Source organism: Homarus americanus, unplaced genomic scaffold, assembly GCF_018991925.1.
Source record: "Homarus americanus isolate GMGI-L3 unplaced genomic scaffold, GMGI_Hamer_2.0 scaffold20504, whole genome shotgun sequence".
Classification (NCBI taxonomy): domain Eukaryota; kingdom Metazoa; phylum Arthropoda; class Malacostraca; order Decapoda; family Nephropidae; genus Homarus; species Homarus americanus.
Window position 1 is genome coordinate 173,824 of NW_024729281.1, and position 26,809 is coordinate 200,632.

General features: G+C 48.7%; 1 protein-coding gene across 17 annotated transcripts in view; it reads left to right on the forward strand.

Annotated features, from left to right (window-relative positions):
- LOC121866676 (exocyst complex component 5-like) overlaps positions 1-26,809 on the forward strand; it is a 176,815-nt gene that overhangs the window by 125,350 nt on the left and 24,656 nt on the right. For 10 of the 17 annotated variants that reach the window (XM_042366377.1, XM_042366374.1, XM_042366372.1 and 7 more), the window contains 2 exons: positions 15,728-15,767; positions 16,550-16,718. In XM_042366377.1, coding sequence (XP_042222311.1) covers positions 15,728-15,767; positions 16,550-16,718 — 209 coding nt within the window. Of the gene's footprint in view, positions 1-1,902; positions 2,144-15,727; positions 15,768-16,549; positions 16,719-26,809 lie in introns of all 17 variants that reach the window. The other 7 variants (XR_006089001.1, XR_006088999.1, XR_006089004.1 and 4 more) reach the window with 4 other exon arrangements.

Here is a 26,809-nt window from a genome sequence, read left to right on the forward strand (position 1 = left end):
CTTGGTATCATTTCCATCCAGTTGAATCCAATTATAATCTTTTTCCGTTCAATCATAATACCAGTTCAATAATTACAATCCCAGCTTAATTTTTTAGCTTCATCCAGCTTACTACAACCCCAGTTTATTTTCACTTACAGCTTAATTCAGCTTCCATGCAGCTTACTATAATCCCAGCTTAATTTCACTTCCATCCAACTTACTTCAATTTCAGCCGAATTTCACACCCATCCAGCTTAATTTCAGTTCCATTCAGCTTGCTATAACCCCAGTTTATTCTCATTTAGAGCTTAATTCAGCTTCCATCCAGCTTACTTTAATTTAAGCTGAATTTCACACCCATCCAACTTAATTTCAGTCTCATCAGGCTACAACACCCAGCTTAATTTCACATCCATTCAAAGCTTTTCCCATTTGAACCCGACCACCACTATCACCACCATTATCACCACCACTACCTCCACTATCACCACCATTATCACCACTACCACCATTCTCACCACTACCACCATTCTCACCACTACCACCACACACTCCTGCCAACACTCACCATCAACAACCACCACCACCACCACCACCACTACCACCACCACCACCGCTACCACCACCATTATCACCACTATCACCACCATTACTTCACCATCACTACCACCACTATCACCACTACCACCTTCACTACCAACACTACCACCATCACCACACAGGAGAGGTCCACTAAAATATAAAAGGTTTCTCCAATGACAGTTATTAAAGCTCTTGGCGATTTGCTTTTGCTGCACCGGTTCCCAGTTACCGGGTTGGGGGGGGGGATGGGGAGGGAAGGGGTGGTGGTGGGGGGGTGATATTACAATGGCGTTGAGAATGACAGGTTATAAAAATCTCTCTGTTGCCTGAGGATTTGAGGTTATGTGGACAGACAGACAGACAGACACAAAGAGAGACAGACAGACAGACAGACAGACAGACACAAAGAGAGACAGACAGACAGACAGACACAGAGAGACAGAGACAGATACAAACACAGCAGGCCATTGATACACGATAAATAAGGTTTATGTAGACAAGAGAGAGAGAGAGAGGAGAGAGGAGAGAAGAGAGAGAGAAGAACACGATAAAGAAGATAATATAAGGAGAGAGGGAAGATGATGAGAGGAGATGAGCAATGAGAAGAAGGGAAGAGGAGGAGAGAAGGAAGGGGGGAGAGAGAGATGTGAAGAGGTAGGGGGATGATGGGGGTGGGGTAGAGAGGGGGAGGGGTGTTAAGGGGGTAGAGAGAGGGAGGGAGGGGGAAGGGGTAGAGGGGGGGAGGGAGGGGGTGGAAGGGGTAGAGAGGGGAGGGAGGGTGTGGAAGGGGTAGAGGGGGGAGGAGGGGTGTGGAAGGGGGGGTAGACAGGGAGGGAGGGAGGGTGTGGGAAGGGGTAGACAGGGGAGGGAGGGGTGGAAGGGGGTAGAGAGGGGGAGGGAGGGTGGGGAAGGGTAGAGAGAGGGGAGGGAGGGGTGGGAAGGGGTAGGGATAGAGGGAGGAGGGGTGGGAAGGGGTAGAGAGAGGGAGGAGGGGTGGAAGGGGGTAGATAGAGGAGGGAGGGGGAAGGGGTAGAGGGGAGGAGGGGAAGGGGGTAGATAGAGGGAGGGAGGGGGTGGAAGGGGTAGATAGAGGGAGGAGGGGTGAAGGTAGATAGGGGAGGGAGGTGTGGAAGGGGTAGATAGAGGAGGGGTGTGGAAGGGGTAGAGAGGGGGAGGGAGGGGTGTGGAAGGGGTTAGAGAGGGGGAGGGATAGGAAGGAAGTTGGTATAGCGAAAGTGGGGACCCATTACGGTACCAGACCACGTCTTCCATGTGTGTGTGTGTGTGTGTGTGTGTGTGTGTGTCAGAAGATCTAATGTTGTGTTCTTAACTTTTCAGATAACGTTAGTGAACCTGTCGAGTTGCAAGACCGGGACCTGATACCTTATACCTGGTACTTGGGACCTGGGACCTGGGACCTAAAAAATGGAGAGCTGAGAGAAAATGGACCTGGTACTTGAGACCTGGAAATGATAACCTGGGACCTGGAGAAAATGGAACTGAACCTCGATATCTTGTATCTGAAACTCACGACCTGAGACCTGGACCCATCTCTCCAGGACCTGAACCTGTCCTGGTGGTAACAATTACAGAGGTGTAGTTTTAGCTGTAACTGATGTACGTGTTGAAGAAGACGTTGTGTATGGGGATATATTGGACTCTAGGGGTTCATATCAGGGGTTCAAAGGGCTCATATCAGGGTTCAAACGGTCTATCAAGGGTTCAAAGGGTTCATATCAGGGGTTCAAAGGGTTCATATCAAGGGTTCAAAGGGTTCATATCAAGGTTCAAAGGGCTCATATCAGGAGTTCAAAGGGTTCATATTAGGGTTAAAACGGCTCATATCAGGGGTTCAAACGGCTCATATCAAGGGTTCAAAGGGTTCATATCAGGGGTTCAAATGACATTTTGGGTTCATTGGTCATAAAACAGAGGTTCGGAGTTTATATCAGGCGTTTAAATTTTACTTAACTGTTTTACTAGCATACTTACCTCTCCACCCACCACTACCCACCACTCACCTACCTACCTACCCACCCACCCACCCACCCACCCACCCACTCACCTACCCACCCACCCACCTACCCACCCACCTACCTGGCTCTCACCTAATCAAAAGTTAATTGAATTTACAATGTTAATCTGAATATTACACACGTGTCTTAGTGTTAAAAGGTTTGGCCTCAAATATTTAACTTTGTGTGTGTGTGTGTGTGTGTGTGTGTGTGTGTGTGTGTGTGTTGGACTCGGCTGTTCTGGGTTGTGAAATATTTAGGTGTGTTAAGTTACATGGGGTGTGTTAGGTTACAGGGGTGTGTTAAGTTATTACGGGGGCGTGTTGGTTATTACGGGGGGTGTTAAGTACATGGGGGTGTGTTGTTATTACGGGGGTGTATATTACGGGGGTGTGTTAAGTTATTACGAGGGGTGTTAAGTTATTACGAGGGGTGTTATTATTACGGGGGGTGTTAAGTTATTACGGGGTGTTGGTTATTACGTGGGGGGTGTGTTAAGTTATTACGGGGTAAGGTTATTACGAGGGGTGTTGTTATTACGGGGGTAAGGTTATTATGTGTGTTGTTATTACGGGGCGTGTTAGGTTATTACGGGGGGGTGTTAGTTATTACGGGGTGTAAGGTTATTACGGGGGTGTAAGGTTATTACGGGGGTGTTAAGTTATTACGGGGCGTGTTAGTTATTACGGGTGTTAAGTTATTACGAGGGGTGTGTTGGTTATTACGGGGGTGTTAAGTTATTACGGGGGTGTTGGTTATTACGGGGGGCGTGTTGGTTGTTACGGGGGGGTGTTGGTTATTACGAGGGTGTTGTTATTACGGGGGCGTGTTAGGTTATTACGGGGTGTGTTGGTTATTACGGGGCGTGTTAGTTACGGGGGCGTGTTAAGTTATTACGGGGCGTGTTAGTTATTACGGGGGCGTGTTAGGTTATTACGAGGGTAAGGTTATTACGGGGTGTGTTGTTATTACGGAGGTGTGTTAGGTTATTACGGGGGTGTGTTGTTATTACGGGGGTGTTAAGTTATTACGGGGCGTGTTATTATTACGGGGCGTGTTGGTTATTGAGGGGTGTTGTTATTACGGGGCGTGTTGGTTATTACGGGTGTGTTAGTTATTACGGGGGTGTGTTATTACGGGGTGTGTTGGTTATTACGGGGGTGTTAAGGTTATTACGGGGGTGTGTTAATACGGTGTGTTGGTTATTACGGGGTGTGTTGTTATTACGGGGGTAAGTATTATTACGGGGTGTGTTGTTATTACGGGGGTGTGTTGTTATTACGGGGGAGGTTAAGTTTCATGTGGGTGTTAAGTTATTACGAGGGTAAGCAATAACATGGGGGTGTAAGGTTATTACGGGGGGTGTGTTAGTTATTACGGGGGCGTGTTAAGTTATTACGGGGGATGTTGTTATTACGGGGTGTGAAGTTATGGGGGTGTTGGTTATTACGGGGGGTAAGTGGGTTATTACGTGGAGGGGTGTTAGTTATTACGGGGGTGTGTTGGTTATTATGGGGTGTGTTAAGTTATTACGAGGGGTGTTGGTTATTACGGGGCGTGTTAAGTTATTACGGGGGCGTGTTAGTTATTACGGGGGATGTTAAGTTATTACGTGAGGGTGTTAAGTTATTACGGGGTGTGTTAAGTTATTACGGGGGTGTGTTAAGTTATTACGGGGGTGTGTTGTTATTACGGAGGTGTGTTGAGGTTGATGGGGTGTTGGTTATTACGAGGGGTGTTGTTATTACGGGGGTGTAAGGTTATTACGGGGGTAAGGTTATTGCGGGGAAGGTTATTACGGGGTGTTAAGTTATTACGGGGGGTGTGTTAGTTATTGATGGGGAGTGTAAGTTATTACGGGGGTGTGTTGGTTATTACGGGGTGTGTTAAGTTATTACGGAGGGTGTGGTTATTAAAGGTTATTACGGGGGTAAGGTTATTACGGGGTGTGTTAGGTTATTACGGGGGTGTTAGGTTATTACGGGGGTGTGTTGTTATTACGGTGTGTTATTATAGTGTGTTTGTTATTACGGGGTGTTGGTTATTACGGGGTGTGTAAGTTATTACGGGGGTGTTAGTTATTACGGGGGTGTTGGTTATTAAGGGTGTTGGTTATTGGGGTGTTAAGTTACGGGGGTGTGTTGTTATTACGGGGGTGTGTTGTTATTACGGGTGTGTTGTTGCAGGGGGTGTGTTGTTATTACGGGGGTGGTTGTTATTACGGGGGCGTGTTGTTATTACGGTGGTAGGTTATTATAAGGTTATTATGGGGTGTTATTATTACGGGGGTGTTTGGTTATTAGTGTGTTGTTATTACGGGGGTGTTGGTTATTACGGGTGGGTGTTGTTATAGGTTATTACGGGTGTTAGGTTATTACGGGGGGTGTGTTGGTTATTACGGGGTGTGTTAAGTTATTACGGGGGTTTAAGGTTATTACGGTGGGTGTTGGTTATTAAGGTGTGTTGTTATTACGGGGTAAGGTTATTACGGGGGGTGTGTTAGTTATTACGGGGTGTGTTGTTATTACGGGGGTGTTAAGTTATTAAGGGGGTGTATTATTACGGGGGTGTTAAGTTATTACGGGGTGTTAAGTTATTACGGGGCGTTAAGTATGAGGGGTGTTAAGTTTGGGGGCGTTAAGTTACGTTGGGGGTAAAGAATAGAAGTTTTGTTTGCCTATTTAGGGCTCTAGTATACGTGAAATAGGGAGCTAGTAGTCTAGTATGCACGAAATAGGGAGTTTAGGGCCTCAGTATACACGAAATAGGGAGCTTAGATTCAATATACACGAAATAGGGAGCTTAGGGTCTCAGTATACACGAAATAGGGAGCTTAGGGCCTCATTATACACGAAATAGGAGCTTAGGGCCTCAGTATACACGAAATAGGAGCTTAGGGCCTCAGTATACACGAAATAGGGAGCTTAGGGCCTCAGTATACACGAAATAGGGAGTTCAGGGCCTCAGTATACACGAAATAGGGAGTTTAGGGCCTCAGTATACACGAAATAGGAGCGATTCAATATACACGAAATAGGGAGCTTTGAGGCGTAATATTAAATTTGCCTCTGAAATTGGTGTGAAAATTGGTCGGTAAGGCGAGCCAGAGCGCGTCTGATAGTGTTATAAACAGTCTCTTCACGTTCCCTCGAGACACGCGTTCGAGACCTCTGTAGCTGGCTGGCCTCGTCTGCCCCGTCCTCGAGAGACTCTGTAGCGTGGCCTAGTTGTCTGCCCCGTCCTCGAGACCTCTGTAGCTGGCTGGCCAGTTGTCTGCCCCGTCCTCGAGACCTCTGTAGCTGGCTGGCCTAGTTGTCTGCCCCGTCCTCGAGACCTCTGTAGCTGGCTGGCCTAGTTGTCTGCCCTGTCCTCGAGACCTCTGTAGCTGGCTGGCCTAGTTGTCTGCCCTGTCCTCGAGACCTCTGTAGCTGGCTGGCCTGGTTGTCTGCCCCGTCCTCGAGACCTCTGTAGCTGGCTGGTCTCGTTGTCTGCCCCGTCCTCGAGACCTCTAGCTGGCTGGTCTCGTTGTCTGCCCGGTCTCGAGACCTCTGTAGCTGGCTGGTCTCGTTCGCCCTGTCCTCGAGACCTCTAGCTGGCTGGTCTCTGTTGTCTGCCCCTGCCCGAGACCTCTGTAGCTGGCTGGTCTTGTCTGCTCTGTCCTCGAGACCTCTGTAGCTGGCTGGTCTCGTTGTCTGCCCTGTCCTCGAGACCTCTGTAGCTGGCTGGCCTGGTTGTCTGTCCTGGAGACCTCTGTAGCTGGCTGGTCTCGTTGTCTGCCCTGTCCTCGAGACCTCTGTAGCTGGCTGGCCTAGTTGTCTGCCCTGTCCTCGAGACCTCTGTAGCTGGCTGGCCTAGTTGTCTGCCCGTCCTCGAGACCTCTGTAGCTGGCTGGCCTTGTTGTCTGCCCCTGTCCTCGAGACCTCTTAGCTGGCTGGTCTCTTGTGTCTGCCCTGTCCTCGAGACCTCTGTAGCTGGCTGGTCTCGTTGTCTGCCCTGGTCTCGAGACCTCTGTAGCTGGCTGGTTCGTTGTCTGCCCTGTCCTCGAGACCTCTGTAGCTGGCTGGTCTTGTCTGCCCTGTCCTCGAGACCTCTGTAGCTGGCTGGTCTCTGTTCGTCTGTCTCGAGACCTCTGTAGCTGGCTGGTCTCTGTCGTCGCCCTGTCCTCGAGACCTCTGTAGCTGGCTGGCCTAGTTGTCTGCCCTGGCCCTGGAGACCTCTGTAGCTGGCTGGTCTCGTTGTCTGCTCCCGTCCTCGAGACCTCTGTAGCTGGCTGGTCTCGTTGTCTGCCCTGTCCTCGAGACCTCTGTAGCTGGCTGGTCTCGTTGTCTGCCCTGTCCTCGAGACCTCTGTAGCTGGCTGGTCTTGCCCTGTCCGAGACCTCTGTAGCTGGCTGGCCTTCGGCCCCGTCCTCGAGACCTCTAGCTGGCTGGCCTAGTTGTCTGCCCTGTCCTCGAGACCTCTGTAGCTGGCTGGTCTCGTTGTCTGCCCGTCCTCGAGACCTCTGAGCTGGCTGGCCCTTGTCTGCCCGTCCTCGAGACCTCTGTAGCTGGCTGGTCTCTGTTGTCTCCCTGTCCTCGAGACCCTCTGTAGCTGGCTGGTCTCGTTGTCTGCCCTGTCCTCGAGACCTCTGAGCTGGCTGGCTGTTGTCTCTGTCCACCTCTAGAGCTGGCTGGTCTCGTTGTCTGCCCTGTCCGAGACCTCTGTAGCTGGCTGGCCTCTGTCTGCCCTGTCCTCGAGACTCTGTAGCTGGCTGGTCTGTTGTCTGCCCTGTCCTCGAGACCTCTGTAGCTGGCTGGTCTGTGTTGTCTCCGTCCTCGAGACCCTGTAGCTGGCTCTGTTGTCTGCCCTGTCCTCGAGACCTCTGTAGCTGGCTGGTCTCTGTCTGCCCTGTCCCTCGAGACCTCTGTAGCTGGCTGGTCTCGTCGTCTGCCCTGTCCTCGAGAGCTCTGTAGCTGGCTGGTCTAGTTGTCTGCCCTGTCCTCGAGACCTCTGTAGCTGGCTGGTCTTTGTCTGCCCTGTCCTCGAGACCTCTAGCAGGCTGGTCTCTGTCTGCCCTGTCCTCGAGACCCTGCAGCTGGCTGGTCTCGTTGTCTGCCCTGTCCTCGAGACCTCTGTAGCGGCTGGTCTCGTTGTCTGCCCTCCTCGAGACCTCTAGCTGGCTGGCTCCTTGTCTGCCCTGTCCTCGAGACCTCTGTAGCTGGCTGACCTAGTTGTCTGCCCCGTCCTCGAGACCTCTGCAGCTGGCTGGTCTCGTTGTCTGTCCTGTCCTCGAGACCTCTGGCTGGCTGGCCTGTTGTCTGCCCGTCCTCGAGACCTCTGTAGCTGGCTGGTCTCGTTGTCTGCCCCGTCCTCGAGACCTCTGTAGCTGGCTGGCCTCGTTGTCTGCCCGTCCTCGAGACCTCTAGCTGGCTGGCCTGTTGTCTGCCCGTCTCGAGACTCTGCAGCTGGTCTCGTTGCTGCCCCGTCCTCGAGACCTCTAGCTGGCTGGCCTCGTTGTCTGCCCCGTCCTCGAGACCTCTGTAGCTGGCTGGTCTGTCTGGCCCGTCCTCGAGACCTCTAGCTGGCTGGTCTCGTTGTCTGGCCGTCTCGAGACCTCTGTAGCTGGCTGGTCTCGTTGTCTGGCCCGTCCTCGAGACCTCTGGCTGGCTGGCCTCGTTGTCTGCCCCGTCCGAGACCCTGTAGCTGGCTGGTCTCGTTGTCTGCCCGTCCTCGAGACCTCTGTAGCTGGCTGGCCTTGTTGTCTGCCCCGTCCTCGAGACCTCTGCAGCTGGCTGGTCTCGTTGTCTGCCCTGTCCTCGAGACCTCTGTAGCTGGCTGGCCTCGTTGTCTGCCCTGTCCTCGAGACCTCTGTAGCTGGCTGGTCTCGTTGTCTGCCCCGTCCTCGAGACCTCTGTAGCTGGCTGGTCTCGTTGTCTGGCCCGTCCTCGAGACCTCTGTAGCTGGCTGGTCTCGTTGTCTGTTCGTCTCGAGACCCTGTAGCTGGCTGGTCTCGTTGTTGGCCTGTCCTCGACTTCTGCAACAGTAGAGGATTTTAATTTATTTTTTTTTTCTTTAAATTTTATATATTTGTTTGTTTATTTATTTGTTTATTTGTTTATTTAATTGTGTTTGTTTAATTGTTTGTTTGTTTATTTATTTGTTTGTTTGTTTGTTTACTTAGGTTGGTGGATACGAACAAAAAGCATCAGGCACAAGGTGGTGGAAGGAGGGAGAGAAGGGAGGGTAGTAGAGAAGGGGGAGTAAGGGAGGGTGGGGGAGAAGGGAGGGTAAGAAGGGAGGGTAGGGGGAGTAAAGGAGGGTAAGGAAGGGGAGGTAGGGGGAGAAGGGAGGGTAGAAGGGAGGGTAGGGGGAGAGGAGGGAGGGGTAAGAAGGGAGGGTAGGGGAGAGAGGAGGGAGGGTAGTAGAGAGTGGGGAGGTGGGGGAGAGGAGGGAGGGTGGGGGGTGAGAGGGGAGTAAGAAGGGAGGGTGGGGAGAGGGAGGTAGAGGGGAGGGTAGGGGAGAAGGAGGGAAGAGGGGGGGGAGTAAAGGGAGGGTAGAAGGGAGGGTGGGGGAGAGGAGGAGGGTAAGAAGGGAGGGTAGAGGGAGGAGGAGGGTAGTGAGAGGGGGTGAAGGGAGGTGGGGGAGTGGAGGGTAGAAGGGAGGGTGGGGAGAGGAGGGAGGTAGAGGGTAGGGGGGGGGGGTAGTAGAGGGAGAGAAGGGAGGGTGGGGAGAAGGGAGGGAGGGGAGAGGAGGGTAGAAGGGAGGGTGGGGGAGGTGAGGGAAGGTAGGGGGAGGTGAGGGAAGGAGAGGAGGAGGAAAGGAGGTAGGGAGAGGTGAGGGAAGGGAGGAGGAGGAAGGGAGGTAGGGAGAGGTGAGGGAAGGGAGAGGAGGAGGAGGGAGGTAGGGGAGGTGAGGGAAGGAGAGGAGGAGGAGGGCAGGTGAGAGAGGAGGAGGAAGGTTAATTTGGTGATCTTCTGGCGTGTAATTGAAATTTTTCTTATTTTTTTTTACTTGTTATTTGAAGTCATTTTTCCCCTGTTCCCTCCTCCTCCCTCCCCCTCCCTTCCCTCCCTCCCTCCTCCCTCCCTCCCTCCACCTCCCTCCCTCCCTCCCTCCCTCTCCCTTCCTCCCCCCCTCCCTCCTCCTCCCTCCTCCCTCTCCTCCTCCTCTACCCTCCCCCAAAATAGTTAATCAGACGAATTTTTATTATTATTATTTTTTTCATGACAACCACTGAGGAAAGTTATCCGCGAATTAAATTACACTTTAATTATACGAGGTCTCCAAGTGAGGGAGGGAGGGAGAGAGGAGAGGTGGAAGGGAGGGGAGGAGGAGGACAGGTGAGGAAGGAAGGAGGGAGGAGGACAGGTGAGGAAGGGAGGGAGGGAGGAGGAGGAAGATTAATTTGGTGATCTCTCTTAGTGAAATTTTTATTTTATTTTTGCCTCTGGAGATATTTTTTAGGGGAGGTGGGTTTGTTAAGGGGAGGGGTATATTTTTAGGGGAGAGAGAGGGAGGTTAAATTCTTCTAAAGGAGAGAAAGAGAGAAGAGGAGAGAGATATTGGTTGAAGACGAGTTTGTGTGCAAGTTTACACGGCGGAGTTAATCTCTCTCTCCCTTCCTTCCTTCCTTCCTTCCTTCCTTCCTCTTCCTTCCTTAATTTATTCCTCCCACTCTCTCACCTCTCCCCCCTCCCTCCCCACCTCCCTCTCTCCCCCACCTCCCCTACTCTCCCACTCAACCCCAGTCCCCCACCTCCCCACCAACCCCCTCAATCCCCCTACTCTCCCCCCACCTCCCCACTAACCCCAGTCCCCCTATTCTCCCCACTCTCCCCACTAACCCCTCAGTCCCCCTATTCTCCCCTACCTCCCCCACTAACCCCTCAGTCCCCCTATTCTCCCCTACCCCCACTCAACCCTCAGTCCTCCTTATTCTCCCCTACCTCCCACTAACCCCTCAGTCCCCTATTCTCCCCTACTCCCCACTAACCCCCAGTCCCCTATCTCCACTCTCCCCCACTAACCCCTCAGTCCCTATTCTCCCCCACCTCCCCCACCAACCCCCAGTCCCCTATTCTCCCCACTCCCCACTCAACCCCAGTCCCCCTATTCCCCTACTCTCCCCCACTAACCCCTCAGTCCCTATTCTCCCCCCACTCTCCCCACTAAACCCTCAGTCCCCCTATTCTCCCCCCACCCCCACTAACCCCTCAGTCCTCCTATTCTCCCTACTCTCCCACTAACCCCTCAGTCCCCCTATTCTCCCTACTCCCACCAACCCCCCAGTCCCCCTATTCTCCCCACTCTCCCCACTAACCCCCAGTCCCCTATTCTCCCCACTCTCCCCCACTAACCCCTCAGTCCCCCATTCTCCCCCACCTCCCCACTAACCCCCAGTCCCCCCTATCTCCCCCACTTCCCCACTAACCCCTCAGTCCCCCTATTCTCCCCCTACTCTCACTAACCCCTCAGTCCCCCTATTCTCCCCCACCTCCCCACTAACCCTCAGTCCCCCTATTCTCCCTACTCTCCCACCAACCCCCAGTCCCCCCTATTCTCCCTCACTCTCCCCCACTAACCCCTCAGTCCCCCTATTCTCCCTACTTCCTCCCCCCACTAACCTCCCCTCTATTGATTGTCACGTGGTGTCTTATTACGTCTTTTAGGTGTGTGCTGCCTCCTCTTCCTAATCCTCTCCTCCTCTTCTTCCCTCCTCCTCCTACGTATTCTCTTATTCCTCATCCTGTTATTCTTCTTCCTCCTCTTCCTCCTCTTCCTCTATTCTAGCTTCTCTTCTTTCTCTTCCTCCTCATTCCTCTTCTTTCTCTTCCTCCTTCTTCTTCTTCTTCTTCCTCTTTTCTTCATTCTCTTCCTTTTTCTTCTCTTCCTTTCTCTTCCTCCTATTCTAGCTTCTCTCTTCTTCCTCTTCATTCCTCTTCTTTCTCTTCCTCCTTCCTCCTTCTCCTCCTTCCTCCTCTCTTCCTCTTCCTTCATCATCACAGGAGATTTGCTTTGGGTTAATGTGTGGTATGGTGTATTGAAGCTATGTGGGGGAGTGATGGTGGTGGTAGGTGTGGTGTGTGAGTTTAGTGGTGGTGGTGAGTTTAATAGTGGTGGTGGGAATTTAGTGGTGGTGGTGGTGGTGGTGGGAGTTTAGTGGTGGTGATGGGAGTTTAGTGGTGGTGGTGGTGGGGTTTAGTGTGGTGGTGGTGGTGGGAGTTTAATGGTGGTGGTGGGGTTTAGTGGTGGTGGTGGGGAGTTTGGTGGTGGGTTGGTGGTGGTGGGGATTTTAGTGGTGGTGGTGGGGAGTTTGAGTGGTGGTGGGGAGTGTGGGTGGTGGTGGTGGGGAGTTTGAGTGGTGGTGTGGGGTTTGGTGGTGGTGGTGGGGTTTAGTGGTGGTGGGGAGTTTGAGGTGGTGGGGAGTTTAGTGGTGGTGGTGGTGGGGACTTTGAGTGTGTTGGTGGGGGTTGGTGTGGTGATGGGAGTTTAGTGGTGGTGGGAGTTTAGTGGTGGTGGGGGTGGGAGTTTAGTGGTGGTGGTGGTGGGAGTTTAGTGGTGGTGGGTGTTGGTGGTGGGGAGTGGTCTGGAGGTGGTAGATGTGATAGTTGTAACAGTGGTATGGGGTGGTGGTTGAATAGTGGTTGTTGTTAGTTAGATTGTAGTTCGTCCTCCACCCACTGTCTTCCTCACCCCCACCTACCTGTCTTCCTCCACCCCCTACCTGTCTTCCTCCACCCCACCACCTGTCTTCCTCACCCACCTGTCTTCCTCCCACCACCTACTGTCTCTCACCCCACCTACCTTCCTCCACCCACCTACCTGTCTTCCTCCACCCACCCCTGTCACCTCCACCCACCCACCTGTCTCCTCCACCCACCTACCTGTCACCACCACCCACCTGTTCACCCCTACTCCCTCCCCACCACATAACTCCTTTCCTCACCTAACCTAACCTCAACCTCTCTAACCCTAACCTAGCCTAACCTAACCTAACTTAACTTAACTTTCATTCTGTTTACTTTCACATCATCTAACTGCCCTATCTCTCTCCTTTTCGTAACTATCTTTAACCTTACCTGACCTTACGTCATTAACTCTGACCTATCGTGACCTTTCTCGCTCATACTTTGCCTTTAATGTGACCTTTCGTTGCCTTAAATAACCGGTTGGATGTGCCCCGTTGGAGAGGCTATTGGTCGATGCCTCTGACGTTGCATGGCCTGATTGGTGTTTTTTTTTATGACGTATTGTACTGTGTTGTGATTGGCTGGGCGTATATGACGTAATGTGTTTAGATTGGTGGATTGTATATAATATGGTGTAATTTATTCGTTGGTTATCTATGACGTAGAGTGTGTTGTTGGTGTCTTTGACGTTTTTCATTCTTATTGGCTTATGCCCGTGACGTAATGTGTACTGATTGGTTGGCGTGTATGACGTCGATTATTCCTATTCGTTGGTATCTGTGATGTAGTGTGCGCTGATTGGTGGTTGTGTATGACGTAGTGTATTCTGATTCATTGATCTTTACGACGATGTTTACTCTGAATGGCTGATGGAGATGCCTTGAGCGTCATCTGATTGGCTCTTACGTTGTAGATAAGAGTGTTATGATGGCCAGCATAACATTGCCTTAACAGAAGTAATAAGCTATAGCCTGTTAACTGGCCATCATGTTAAGGCTATCATGTTAAGGCTATCATGTTAAGGCTATCATGTTAAGGCTATCATGTTAAGGCTATCATGTTAAGGCTATCATGTTAAGGCTATCATGTTAAGGCTATCATGTTAAGGCCATCATGTTAAGGCCATCATGTTAGCTATCATGTTAAGGCTATCATGTTAAGGCTATCATGTTAAGGCTATCATGTTAAGACCCATCATGTTAAAACCATCATGTTAAAACTATCATGTTAAGGCTATCATGTTAAGGCTATCATGTTAAGGCTATCATGTTAAGGCCATCATGTTAAGGCTATCATGTTAAACTGTCACATGTTATTACACCTTTAACAACTGGTCTGTGGGCACAATCTCCTCTCCACTATCTCCTCATACTATCTCACTATCTCCACTATCTCCACTCATACTATCTCCACTATTCTCTCACTATCTCCACTATCTCCTCCTTATATCTCCACTATCTCCACTCATACTATCTCCACTATCTCCACTCATACTATCTCCTATCTCCACTCATACTATCTCCACTATCTCCACTCATACTATCTCCACTATCTCCCACTACTCCTCATACTATCTCCACTATCTCCACTCCTTCTCCCACTATCTCCACTCATACTATCTCCTATCTCACTATCTCCTCATACTATCCCCACTATCTCCACTATCCCACTCATACTATCTCACTATCTCCCTCATACTATCTCACTATCTCCACTATCTCCTAAGCCCGTATGAAGGGCAATACCTCACACTAACTCATCAAGAATCGAAACTTTTATACAAGTCAACAAACTTTTCCTACCAATAACATCAATGGTAAGACTCTGGTTAGGTTAGGTTAGGTTAGGTTAGGTTAGGTTAGGTTAGGTTAGTCATGGTTAGGTTAGGTTAGGTTATGTTAGGTTAGGTTAGGTTAGTCTAGTCATGGTTAGGTTAGGTTAGTCTCGCCAGGAGGGTTTGTTTACATGATGTGGTAATTGACTTGTGAATCCTAGCGAGAGACTGCAGATGTGAAGACGAGGCTGGTTATTAATAGTGTGTAGTAGTAGTAATAGTAATAGTAGTAGTAGTAGTAATAGTTGGGGAAGGTGGGTGAAAGGTGAGAAGGGAAGGAGGACGAAAAGGGGGTGTAATTATAACCACAAACTTAAAATAGGCATCTGAAATCTGTCAACGCGGACATTTGTGAATATTCCTTTAGCTTCCCCCTAACACCATCCTCGCCTTCTGTTTATGTGGTCCTCCCGCCCTGCAACGATGTCTTTCCCTCTGTTTACTTCCGTCACCTGACAGTAACATGGCGGGTTTTTATAGTTGCTAATATCAATAAAAAGCCAATGGTGCAGGAGTCGGCGGCACAAGGCTGTCAGCTATAACGACATGATGGTTGTGAGGGTGTAGATGGAGGCATGATGGCGGGGTGTTAGACCATGATAGGTTAACAGTCCTAACATCAGAATTTGCGCGCGCTTTTTCTACCTAGTACCGACCAGCTGACTTGATGTAAACAATCAGCTTAGTTATTGAGGTGTATTTTTTCCCAGCAAATTTCCCCCACCCAGCTGTATTTTCCCCACCCTATCTTAATTCCCCCTCCCTGTCGACGTAATTCTCCCCCTCGACGTCCCGTGATGCCATTTGACGTAATTCCGTTGACGTCGTGTTTTGTAGGTTTGTGTTTAGTGTAATGTTATTCTTATTGTCTGTGTTATTATCCGGTTCCTCTTCTTCCTCCTCTTCTCCCTTCTTCTCATTTCGTTAGCTTCATTTCTCTTCCAATACTATTCCCTCTTCTCATCTCTCCTCCTCCATCACCTCCTCCATCTTCACCACCATCCTCCACCTCCCCCCTCCTCCAATTTCACCTCACCCCTCCCTCCCCCTTCTCCACCCCACCCCTCCCCTCCCTCTCTCCCATGTCAATCTTCCCAGAAAATTGTGGCTGAATTGAAGTGACAATCAGAGTCAGGCAGTCCTCTCACTCACCCCAGAGCCTTTGTTTTTTACCTCCCCTCCCTTACCCTCTCCCTTACCTCTCCTTACCCTCTCCCCTCTCCCCTGCTCCCCACTTTCATCTTTTCCCTCTTTTCCTCTCTTCTTCCCTCTTCCTTTCCTTGCACCTCTCTCCTACCTTCTTCATTATTTTGCTCTTCCTCTTCACTTCCTCTCCCCTTTCTTCATCCCCCTCCCCTCCCCTCCCTCCTTCCTTCCTTCCTTCCTTCCTTCCTTCCTTCCTTCCTTCCTTATTTTCCTCACTCGCCTTCAGGACAGCTCTTGTTTCTTCCTTTGGACTGGTGTAAAGCATTACATTTTTACATCAAATTCTTGGAAGACATTTCAAGTGACACTCAAGGAAGACATACTAAGGAGGACACACTGATATACATAAATATATACATACGACATAATATACATACAGGTATACTTTGATATATAATGTAATAGTGACAGGTGTTTAATGTTTTTGTTTTTAATTACAGGTGATGTGGCCTCAACACCTTCATGGTGATGGACGAACAGGTAATTATCTCCTTCTTTGTTATCTCTTGTCATTTTCTTCCTTCTTTCCTTCCTTTCTTCCTTCCTTCATTCATTCCTTCACTATCATCATCCTTCCTTCTTTCACTATCATCATTCATTCATTCATTCATTCATTCATTCACTATCATCATCCTTCCTTCATTCACTATCATCATTCATTCATTATCATCCTCCTTCCTTCTTTCACTATCATCCTTCATTCATTCATTCATTCATTCATTATCATCCTCCTTCCTTCTTTCACTATCATCCTTCATTCATTCATTCATTCATTATCATCCTCCTTCCTTCTTTCACTATCATCCTTCATTCATTCCTTCATTCATTCCTTCACTATCATCCTCCTTCATTCACCTATCATCCTTCATTCCATTCATTCATTCATTATCATCATCCTTCCTTCATTCACTCATCATCCTTCATTCATTCATTCCTTCACTATCATCATCCTTCCTTCATTCACTATCATCCTTCATTCATTCATTCATTCATTATCATCATCCTTCCTTCATTCACTTCTCATCCTTCATTCATTCCTTCACTATCATCATCCTTCCTTCATTCACTATCATCCTTCATTCATTCAATCATTCATTATCATCCTCCTCCCCTTTTATCTCTCTCTCTCTCTCTCTCTTCCCTTCTCTTTTCTCTTCTCCTCTCTCTCTCTCTCTCTCTCTCTCTCTCTCCCTCCTTTATCAGCATTACTCGTGTCTCTACTAACATTATCCTCTTGTAATACTTCGTAATTTCTTTTTCAGTTACCACCATTGTGAGTCGCCAGCAGCAACCACAATCACCAGTATCAACCACAATCACCAGTATCAACCACAATCACCAGTATCAACCACAATCACCAGTATCAACCACAATCACCAGTATCAACCACAATCACCAGTATCAACCACAATCACCAGCTATCACCATTAGGTAATTCTAAATTTGATGTTGCCTCCTCCACCTCCTCTTATTATTCCTCCTCTTCTTCCTCCTCGTCCTCCTTCTTCCTCCCCCTCCTTCACCTTCTCTCCTCTTCCTTCCACATCTCTCCTTCTCTCTCCTCTCCTATCTTTCCTCTCCCTTTATCCTTCACCTATCCTTCTCTCATCCCTCCCCTCCTTCCTCACCTCTATCCATTGTGAGTAAGATTATACTGAGGGTAACTGGTGCTACTGAGGTAACTAGTGCTACTGAGGGTAACTGGTGCTACTGAGGGTTAGTGCTACTGAGGTAACTTGTGCTACTGAGGGTAACTGGTGCTACTGAGGTAACTGGTGCTACTGAGGGTAACTAGTGCTACTGAGGGTAACCTGAGGGTCTTCTGAGGTGCTGCTACTAGGGTAACTGGTGCTACTGAGGTAACTGGTGCTACTGAGGTAACTGGTTGCTACTGAGGTAACTTGTGCTACTGAGGGTAACTGGTGCTACTGAGGGTAACTAGTGCTACTGAGGGTAACTGGTGCTACTGAGGGTAACTTGTGCACTGAGGGTAACTGGTGCTACTGAGGTAACTGGTGCTACTGAGGGTAACTGTGCTTCTGAGGGTAACTGGTGCTACTGAGGGTAACTGGTGCTACTGAGGGTACTTGTGCTGCTGAGGGTAACTGGTGCTACTGGGGTAACTAGTGCTACTGGGGTGCTGGTGTGCTACTGGGGTAGCTAGTGCTACTGAGGGTAACTTGTGCTGGGGTGGCAGTGCTACTGGGGGTAACTTGCTACTGGGGGTAACTGGTGCTACTGAGGGTAACTGGTGCTACTGAGGGTAACTGGTGCTACTGAGGTATACTGGGGTAACTGGTGCTACTGAGGGTAACTAGTGCTACTGAGGGTAACTGGTGCTACTGAGGGTAACTTGTGCTACTGGGGTAACTGGTGCTACTGGGGTAACTGGTGCTACTGAGAGTACTTGTGCTTCTGAGGGTAACTGGTGCTTCTGAGGGTAACTGGTGCTACTGAGGGTAACTGGTGCTGAGGGTACTGGTGCTGCACTGGGGTACTTGTGCTATGAGGTGCTGGTGCTACTGGGGTAACTAGTGCTACTGAGGTAACTGGTGCTACTGAGGGTAACTGGTGCTGCTGAGGGTAACTGGTGCTACTTGAAAAAAGGAACAGCGAGGCAGGGTGGTTGGGGGAGCTCCTTAAGAGAACTTTGACTGAACTTTCTCCTCTAAAAGTTTTAAAAATCTCTAAGTCGCTACTGAGAGAAGGGAGAAAAAATTCTTATCAGAAATTCCTAAGTAATTCTGTGTTTGTGTGAGAGAATTTTATGGGATTTTGTTTTGTTGTTTTGTTGTTGTTTGTTGTTGTTTTTGCTGTTGAAAATAAGTAGAATATCGTAATTTTTTATTTTTTTTATTTAATAAAATCTTACTGACCTGACCTGACCCCAATGATAGTCTTACTGTCCTGACCCCAATGATAGTCTTGCTAACCTAACCTGACCCCCCAATGATAGTCTTACTAACCTGACCTGACCTGACCCCAATGATAGTCTTATAACCTGACCCCCAATGATAGTCTTACTAACCTGACCTGACCCCCAATGATAGTCTTACTAACCTGACCTGACCCCAATGATAGTCTTACTAACCTAACCTGACTGACCCGACCCCAATACTCTCACTTATAATAATGTTGCAACCTCTGAACGTTTCTGCTTATTGCAATTGCATAACCCCGTGAGATGGCGTTATATTGTAGAGGTGTAATGGCCCATAGAGGCGTGGTGATAGTGGTTGAGGGTAATGGTGTCAGTAGTGAAGGTAGAACCTGGCTGTATGGTGTGTGTGTGTGTGTGTGTGTGTGTGTGTGTGTGTGTGTGTGTGTGTGTGTGTGTGTGTGTGTGCCTGTCTGTATATGTGTGTTTTTGTGTTTTTCTTTGTGTGTGTGTGTGTGTGTGTATATTTGTGTTGGTGTGTGTTTTTGTATGTATGTATGTATGTATGTATGTATGTATGTATGTTATGTGTATGTATGAACTTTTATGTCATATTGGTAGCCATTTTATGTGTGTCGACGCTGCAAAATGGCGTTACTCATATTTTAGGGAATTATCTAGGGAAGATTTCTCAGCGTTATTTGGTTGGGGGTGAGGGAGGTGGGGAGGTGGGGAAGTGAGAGCTATGGTGTGTTTCCACTTGGCGCTTGAGAGGGGGGGGTGGGGAGGGGGGACAGACAGATAGACAGAGAATGAGACAGTCTGGGATGTCTTTCGTGGCTTCTGGTGTTTGTGAGAGGCAGACAGACAGATAGACAGACAGACGGGACAAACAAAAAGATAGACAGAAACAGATAGACGGACAGAGAAAAGGGACAGATAGATACAGACAGAGAAAAGACAGGTACAGACAGATGCGGAGACAGACAGACAGACACAGACAGATAGACAGATATTCACCACTCGAAGCGGAATCTGAAATAGACACCAGGAATATTTATTGAATATAAGATCATAAGAGAAGATAAAAGTGATGTTGGAGACAGGTGTTGGAGACAGGTGTTGGAGACAGGTGTTGGAGACAAAGGTGTGGGGAAGGAAGTGTTGGAGGCAGGGATTAATTTGGCCTTGTTCTTGGCCTTTGGTGAGTCATTCCCCCCACCAATACACATTCCACAACCCCACATCATCAAATATCCCCCACCACCCCATATTTTTTCCACACACTTTTATATTTTCCCCCACCACCCCATATTTTTCCCCACCACCCATATTTTTTCCTACCACCCATATTTTTCCCCCACCACCCCATATTTCCCCACCCATTCCATATTTTTCCCCCACCACTCCATATTTTCCCCCCACCGCCCCATATTTTTCCCCCCCACCACCCCATATTTTCCCCCACCACCCCATATTTTTCCCCCCACCACCCATATTTTTTCCCCACCACCCCATATTTTCCCCCACCACCCACCCCCACCACCCATATTTTCCCCACCACCCCATATTTTTCCCCACCACCCCATATTTTTCCCCCACCACCCCATATTTTTCCCTGCCACCCACCAAATCATACAGTAATGTACTTTCAAATTCATTCCCGTCTTGTCGCTCACTACGCCGCGCCAAGGTCTTCCACATAACAGCCTCTTGCCCCGACCCTTTCATTCACTGACTTGTGATGTTAGAATGAAATGTCAAGATGCAATGGAATTCTTTCATTCAGTGGGATGGCTATAAGGGCTTCTGTCTCCTTATGTGTGTATGGGAGTTTCGCTCTTATGGGGACGAGTTGGGGGAGAGGATGGGGAGATTGTGTTGGATTCTCTCTCTCTCTCCATTCTCTTCCTCCCATTTCTCCGCCCTCCCCCTTCCCCTTACCCTTTCCCCCCTCCCCCCTCCCCTTACCCTTTCCCCCCCTTCCCCCCTGTGCACCTTTGAATTCATTTGCCTGCTAGTTGTTAAGGATGTGCTAGCAAGCGACTGTAATGACAATAGCACCGGCGTCAGGATATTGCCTCTAGCTGCAGGGAAACAACTTTATCCCGTTTAACAGCAGCTGTACCCGTGGCAACAGCAGGAGTAAACAGCAGCACCACTTATACAGCAGGAACAGCAATATATATATACTGTATACTTCTGGTTCCACGGACAGTCATTTTGCGAATTGTATGGTACTTGGGTTAAATAGGTCCCAGTTCTTACCAGGCCCCAGTTCTTACCAGGCCCCAGTTCTTATCAGGCACTAGTTCTTATCAGGGCCAGTTCTTATCAGGCCCCAGTTCTTATCAGGCTAGGCAGTTCTTACCAGGCCCCAGTTATTATCAGGCACTAGTTCTTATCGGGCCCCAGTTCTTACCAGGCCCCAGTTCTTACCAGGCCCCAGTTCTTATCAGGCACTAGTTCTTATCAGCTTTCAGTTCTTATCAGGCACCCCAGTTCTTATCAGGCCCCAGTTCTATCATCAGGCCCCAGTTCTTATCAATAGGCCCCAGTTCTTATCAGTCTCCAGTTCTTAGCAGGCCCCAGTTCTTATCATCAGGCCCCAGTTCTTATCAGGCCCCGGTTCTTAATAGCCCCCAGTTCTACCAGGCTGTGAAGTTCTTACCAGGCCCCAGTTCTACCAGGCCCCAGTTCTTATCAGGCACTAGTTCTTATCAGGCCCCAGTTCTTAGGCAGGCCCCAGCGCCCTTAACAGCACCAGTTCTATCATGCCCCAGTTCTATCGGGCCTGTCTTTTATCAGCCCAGTTATTAATATCGTGCACCAGTTCCCATCAGGCACTCAGTTCTTATCAGGCCCTGTTTCTTATCATCAGGCCCTGCCCTTACCAGGCCCCAGTTTCTACCACAGGGCCCCAGTTCTTATCAATAGGCCCTCAGTTCTTAGCAGGCCCTGCTCCCATCAGGCCCCAGTTCCTAGTAGCAGGCCCCCGGTTCTGTCATCAGCCCCAGTTCTACCAGGTCCCAGTTCTTAGCAGGCCCCAGTTCTTATCAGGCCCCAGTTCTTATCAGGCCCCAGTTCTTATCAGGTCCCAGTTCTTATCAGGCCCCAGTTCTTGCCAGGCCCCAATGACATTATAATTGGGCCTAGGAAGACGTGACCCCTATGGTTAGGTTACGTCAGGTCAGGTCAGGTCAGGTCAGGTCAGGTTAGGTTAGGTTAGGTCAGGTCATGTCAGGTCAGGTCTGGTTAGGGCTTACTAAAAGAAGGGTCCACTAACACTAGATCCCTAAATATAATATATTAACTTAAGGGCCCAATAGAACTTGTCCCCGACCATGTTTACGTTTCACTGAGGGGCCTAATAGGACTGGAAGGGGCCTATTTCACCTACCACATGATATCACCTCAAGTACCCTCCGTGACATCCTCCACATCCTGATATCCTCCAATCCTCCACATCCTGACATCCTCCACATCCTGACATCCTCCAATCCTAACATCCTCCACATCCTGACATCCTCCAATCCTCCACACACTGACATCCTCCACATCCTGGCATCCTCCAATCCTCCACATCCTGACGTCCTCCAATCCTCCACATCCTCCAATCCTCCACATCCTGACATCCTCCAATCCTCCACACACTGACATCCTCCACATCCTGACATCCTCCAATCCTCCACATCCTGACGTCCTCCAATCCTCCACATCCTGACATCCTCCACATCCTGACATCCTCCAATCCTCCACATCCTCCACGACAAGGTCTCCATATAGAAAGCCAAACTGTGTACCCCGTTGAAACAGAGGCCGTGGACTGCTCAACAGATACGTGCAGCTGTCGTACCGCTTATTGAGGGCGGCTGTTTTGGCTGTAACGGGGACAACAGCTGTAACCTGTGATAGTGGTGGTGATAGTAGGGAAGATGGTGGTGGTAGTTATGATAGTGGTAGTGGTGGTAGTAGAAGTAGTGGTGGTAGTAGTGGTGGTAGTAGTGATGGTAGTACGGGAGGTAGTAGTAGTGGTGGTGGTAGTACTGGTGATAGTGGTGGTGGTAGCTGTATTTATGGGGTCGCTTTACCATTGAGTGTACCAGTGTGTGTGTGTCCCAATAACATAAGTAACAATGGTCTAGCATTCACATAATCCACTGTACTATCCGCCATCTTGACTCGTTCCAACAATGTAAGGGTAGAATTCATTACCCTTTACATAAAGTCTTCTATTACCCCTTGTGTGTATTTGGGTTTCCAACACTACAACATTCTCTCGCTAGTCTAATATTCATGACTGACTCACATAAACTACTCTCCGACCATTGTGTTTGGGTTCCAATAATACAAACATTCTCACTGATCTAAATTCATGGCCTACTAACGTAATCTACGGCCGGAGGTTTTGTGTTTACGTTCCAACAACATCATCGTTGGTTGTCTAAAATTCATAAATGACTAACGTGGTCTTCTATCCTCCCATTGTGTTCAGGGGGTTCCAACAATATACCTTTGCTTAGGTGGTTCTAAAATTCATGGCCAACTTAGACTGGTCTAGTGTCCGCCCGGCCATGGTGAATTAATAAACATGGGATGAGAGAGAGAGAGAGAGAGAGAGAGAGAGAGAGAGAGAGAGAGAGAGAGAGAGAGAGCTAGTTGCCATAATTCAGTGCCGGGTAAAAGTTCAGTGACCAAGAGTGGACTCGGGCGAAAAGAAATCTAGACTCAGAACGTTTGAATATTCTACCACAATGTGCAAATAGCTCCTACCCTCCCTTCCATCCTCTCCCCCCACCCTCCCCCCTCCCTCCCCCCCACACACACACCGACCGCTGCCTGAACTCCTGGAATAGGGTAGGTTAAGGATAGGTTGGGGAATAGAGGAAAGAGTGGGATAGGATAGGGGAGAGGTGGGTGGGAGGAGGTTGGGAAGATGATGAGGAAGGAGGAGAAAACTGTGGGTTATGGGAAGTTGTAAAGGATCGGTGTAAACTTATAATACAACCACAACACATCCAGCCCACAACCACAACACTACCACAACCACAACACATCCAGCCCACAACCACAACACCACACAACCACAACACAATCCAGCCCACAACCACAACACTACCACAACCCAACCACAACACATCCAGCCCACAACCACAACACTACCACAACCACAACACATCCAGCCCACAACCACAACACTACCAACCACAACATCCAGCCCACAACCACAACACTACCACAACCCAACCACACACATCCAGCCCACAACCACAACACTACCACAACCACAACACATCCAGCCCACAACCACAACACTACCACAACCACAACACATCCAGCCCACAACCACAACACACTACCAAACACAACACATCCAGCCCACAACCACAACACTACCACAACCACAACACATCCAGCCCACAACCACAACACATCCAGCCCACAACCACAACACATCCAGCCCACAACCACAACACTACCACCACATCCAGCCCACAACCACAACACTACCACAACGCAACACATCCAGCCCACAACCACAACACTACCACAACCACAACACATCCAGCCCACAACCACAACACTACCACAACCACAACACATCCAGCCCACAACCACAACACTACCACAACCACAACACATCCAGCCCACAACCACACAGCCCCTAAACACAACCACAACCGCCACAACACAACCAGCCCACAACCACAACCAGCTCACAACGTTACAACCCCCCCCATTCATTGTACAGTATAATATGCTGAGCTATAACAATGCAACTTTTTTTTTATCGAGTTGCTACCTATCCGGCCCTCTCTATCTACTCTTCTAATACCTCCCTCCCTCTCCCACTTCTCTCACCTCATCTTCCCCATCTCACCAAACACAGGTAGAATAAGCGGTCAACAGATTGATGATCCTGAATACCAAGCATTTATTTCTCCAATAAATATAAAGTTTTTATTGGTCTTTTGTCCTGAATCAGTGGGAGGTCGGGAGGTGCTGTGTGGGGGAGGTGCTGTGGGGAGGTGCTGGTGGGGAGGCTGTGTGGGGGAGGTGCTGTGGTGGGGAGGTGTGGGGAGGTGGGGAGGTGCTGTGGGGAGGTGGGCGCTAAGCTTTGTAGAGGGTCGGAGAGAGGAGGAGAGGTACTGTATTGGAGGTGAGGGATGGATAGGAGGAGGTGAGGGATGGATAGGAGGAGTACAGTCGGAGGTGGCAGGTGGGGGAATAGGGAAGAGGAGAGGGAAGTGGAGACAGGGAGGAGGGGGCGGAAGAAGAGAAGGAGGAACAATAGGAAGAAATGATAGAGGAAGAAGAATAAGAATAAGAATAGGGAGAAGGAGGAGAGGGGGAAAAAAGAATAGGAAGAAGAGGAGGAGAAGGGACGCGAGAATCAATACTGTGAGGGGAAGATAAGGAGTGGTTGACAGCGTCGCTCTGAGAACCTTTCGACTCCCTGTGAAGGATGAAGAGATGAGAGGATTGTCATGTGAGGAGGGCTGTATAGGGTTTATATAGAGTATAATCCCTCCCAACCTACCCACCACCCACACACACGTCTTAACCTCCGCCATCTTATCATAAACACAATTAAAATTCTATTAATTGTAATCAATCCTTCAAGAATTAATTATCACTGATTTGTGGGGGATATGTGTTTGTATGTGTCTGTTGTGTATGGTGTGTTTGGTGTAGTGTTTGTGTATAATTAGGCACCTGGATGTTAATCGATTTGCATCGTGTTTCGGGTAATAGTTAGCCAGCAGTTGGCGAGTTGTCCGTCTTCTTGGATTATTCCTTGACATCACCGTTGCTTCGTTAACTCAGGTGGTTGTTGTTGGCGACAGCTTCTACACCTTAAACACTGGGTCATGCAGCTCACTCAGGTGGTTGTTTGGCGTTTCTAGCACCAAACACTGGGTCATGCAGCTCGAGGCGGTTGTGTTACACAGCTTCTACACCTTAAACATCATGCAGCTCGTTAACTCAGGTGGTTGTTGTTGGCGACAGCCTACACCTAAACACTGGGTCATGCAGCTCGTTAACTTAGGGTGTGGTTGTGTTGGCGACAGCTTCTACACCTTTAAACACTGTCATGCAGCTCGTTAACTTAGGGTGTAGTTGGCTATGGACAGCCACACCTAAACATCATCGCAGCTCGTTAACTTAGGGCGTGGTTGTTGTGTTGGCGAGCAGTCACACCTTAAACACTGGGTCATGCAGCTCGTTAACTAGGACGTGGTTGTTGTGTTGGCGACAGTCTGCACCTTCAACACTATGCTGCAGCTCGTTAACTCAGGTGGTTGTTGTGTTACAGTTCAACCTTAAACAAATTTACGCCTAGGTCTCTTGGGTTGGCCATCCTCGTTACACGAACAACCGTTATTATTATTATTATTATTATTGTGTGTGTGTGTGTGTGTGTGTGTGTGTGTGTGTGTGTGTCTCGTCCTTACCCTAACCAGTTTATTAAAGACATACGGGACACACTGAGACCAAAACCCCCATCTTCCATAGGCCTATACCTGCTGAGAAATCGTACCATCTTCACTAGGCCTATACCCCTTGATAAAATAACAATTACGTTCTAGATAAATAATGGAAATAAAGATTGCATCGTAAAATATAACGTAAAGATGAATACAAATTGATTCGTGAAAAGGTTGAAATAGAAATTGTATCGTAAATATTGAAAATGTATTGTAAAATTAAATGTAAAAGTAAAAGTTGTATCGTAAAGTAAAATGTAAAAACGATAAATGAAATGAATGTATCGTAAAATATAATGTAAAAAAAGAGAAATTGTATCGTAAAAAAAAAATATAAATAAAATTAAATCGTAAAAAAGTTGAAATATAAATTTTATGGTAAAAAAATAAAAAAAATCGTATCGTAAAATAAAATATCAAACAATTTAAATTATCTCATTATTTTGGTTCAGATATTGAAATAAATTAACCAGATAGTCCCCAAGTCTTTTGTCACGGGGTTCAGGGCCAAATTATAAAGGTTCTATTGTAGAGACCTCGAGAAGAAGAACTGAAAATTGAAAGGAAAATTTATTCATGAAAAAGAGAAATGGGATCACAGTTTTTGAATCGTGTGATCTTGTGAAGTCTTAAGCATACAAGATAGATGTGGTGGTGGTAGTGTGTGGTGGTGTGTGGTGGTGGTGGTGTGTGGTAGTGGTGGTGATAGTGTTTGGTAGTGGTGGTGATAGTGTGTGGTGGTGGTGGTGTGTGGTGGTGTGTGTGTGGTAGTGGTGTGGTGTGTGTGTGGTGGTGGTGGTGTGTGTGTGTATGTGGTGGTGGTGTGGGTGTGTGGTGGTGTGTGGTGGTGGTAGTGTGTGGTGGTGGGTGGTAGTGTGTGTGTAGTGATGGTAGTGGGTGTGGCGTGGTGGTAGATGTGGTGGTGGATGTGGTGGTGGTGGTGGTAGAGGCCCAGTGCAGAAAATGAAGGAAGAAATTAACAAATTATAACGAACTGTAAAAATAATTTATAGGAAAAATAAAATAAAATTTCTGAACTCGTTAAAATAGTTTTTTTAATAGTTACAAAAGCACATTGTTTATACACACACACACACACACACACACACACACACACACACACACACACACACACACACACACACACACACACA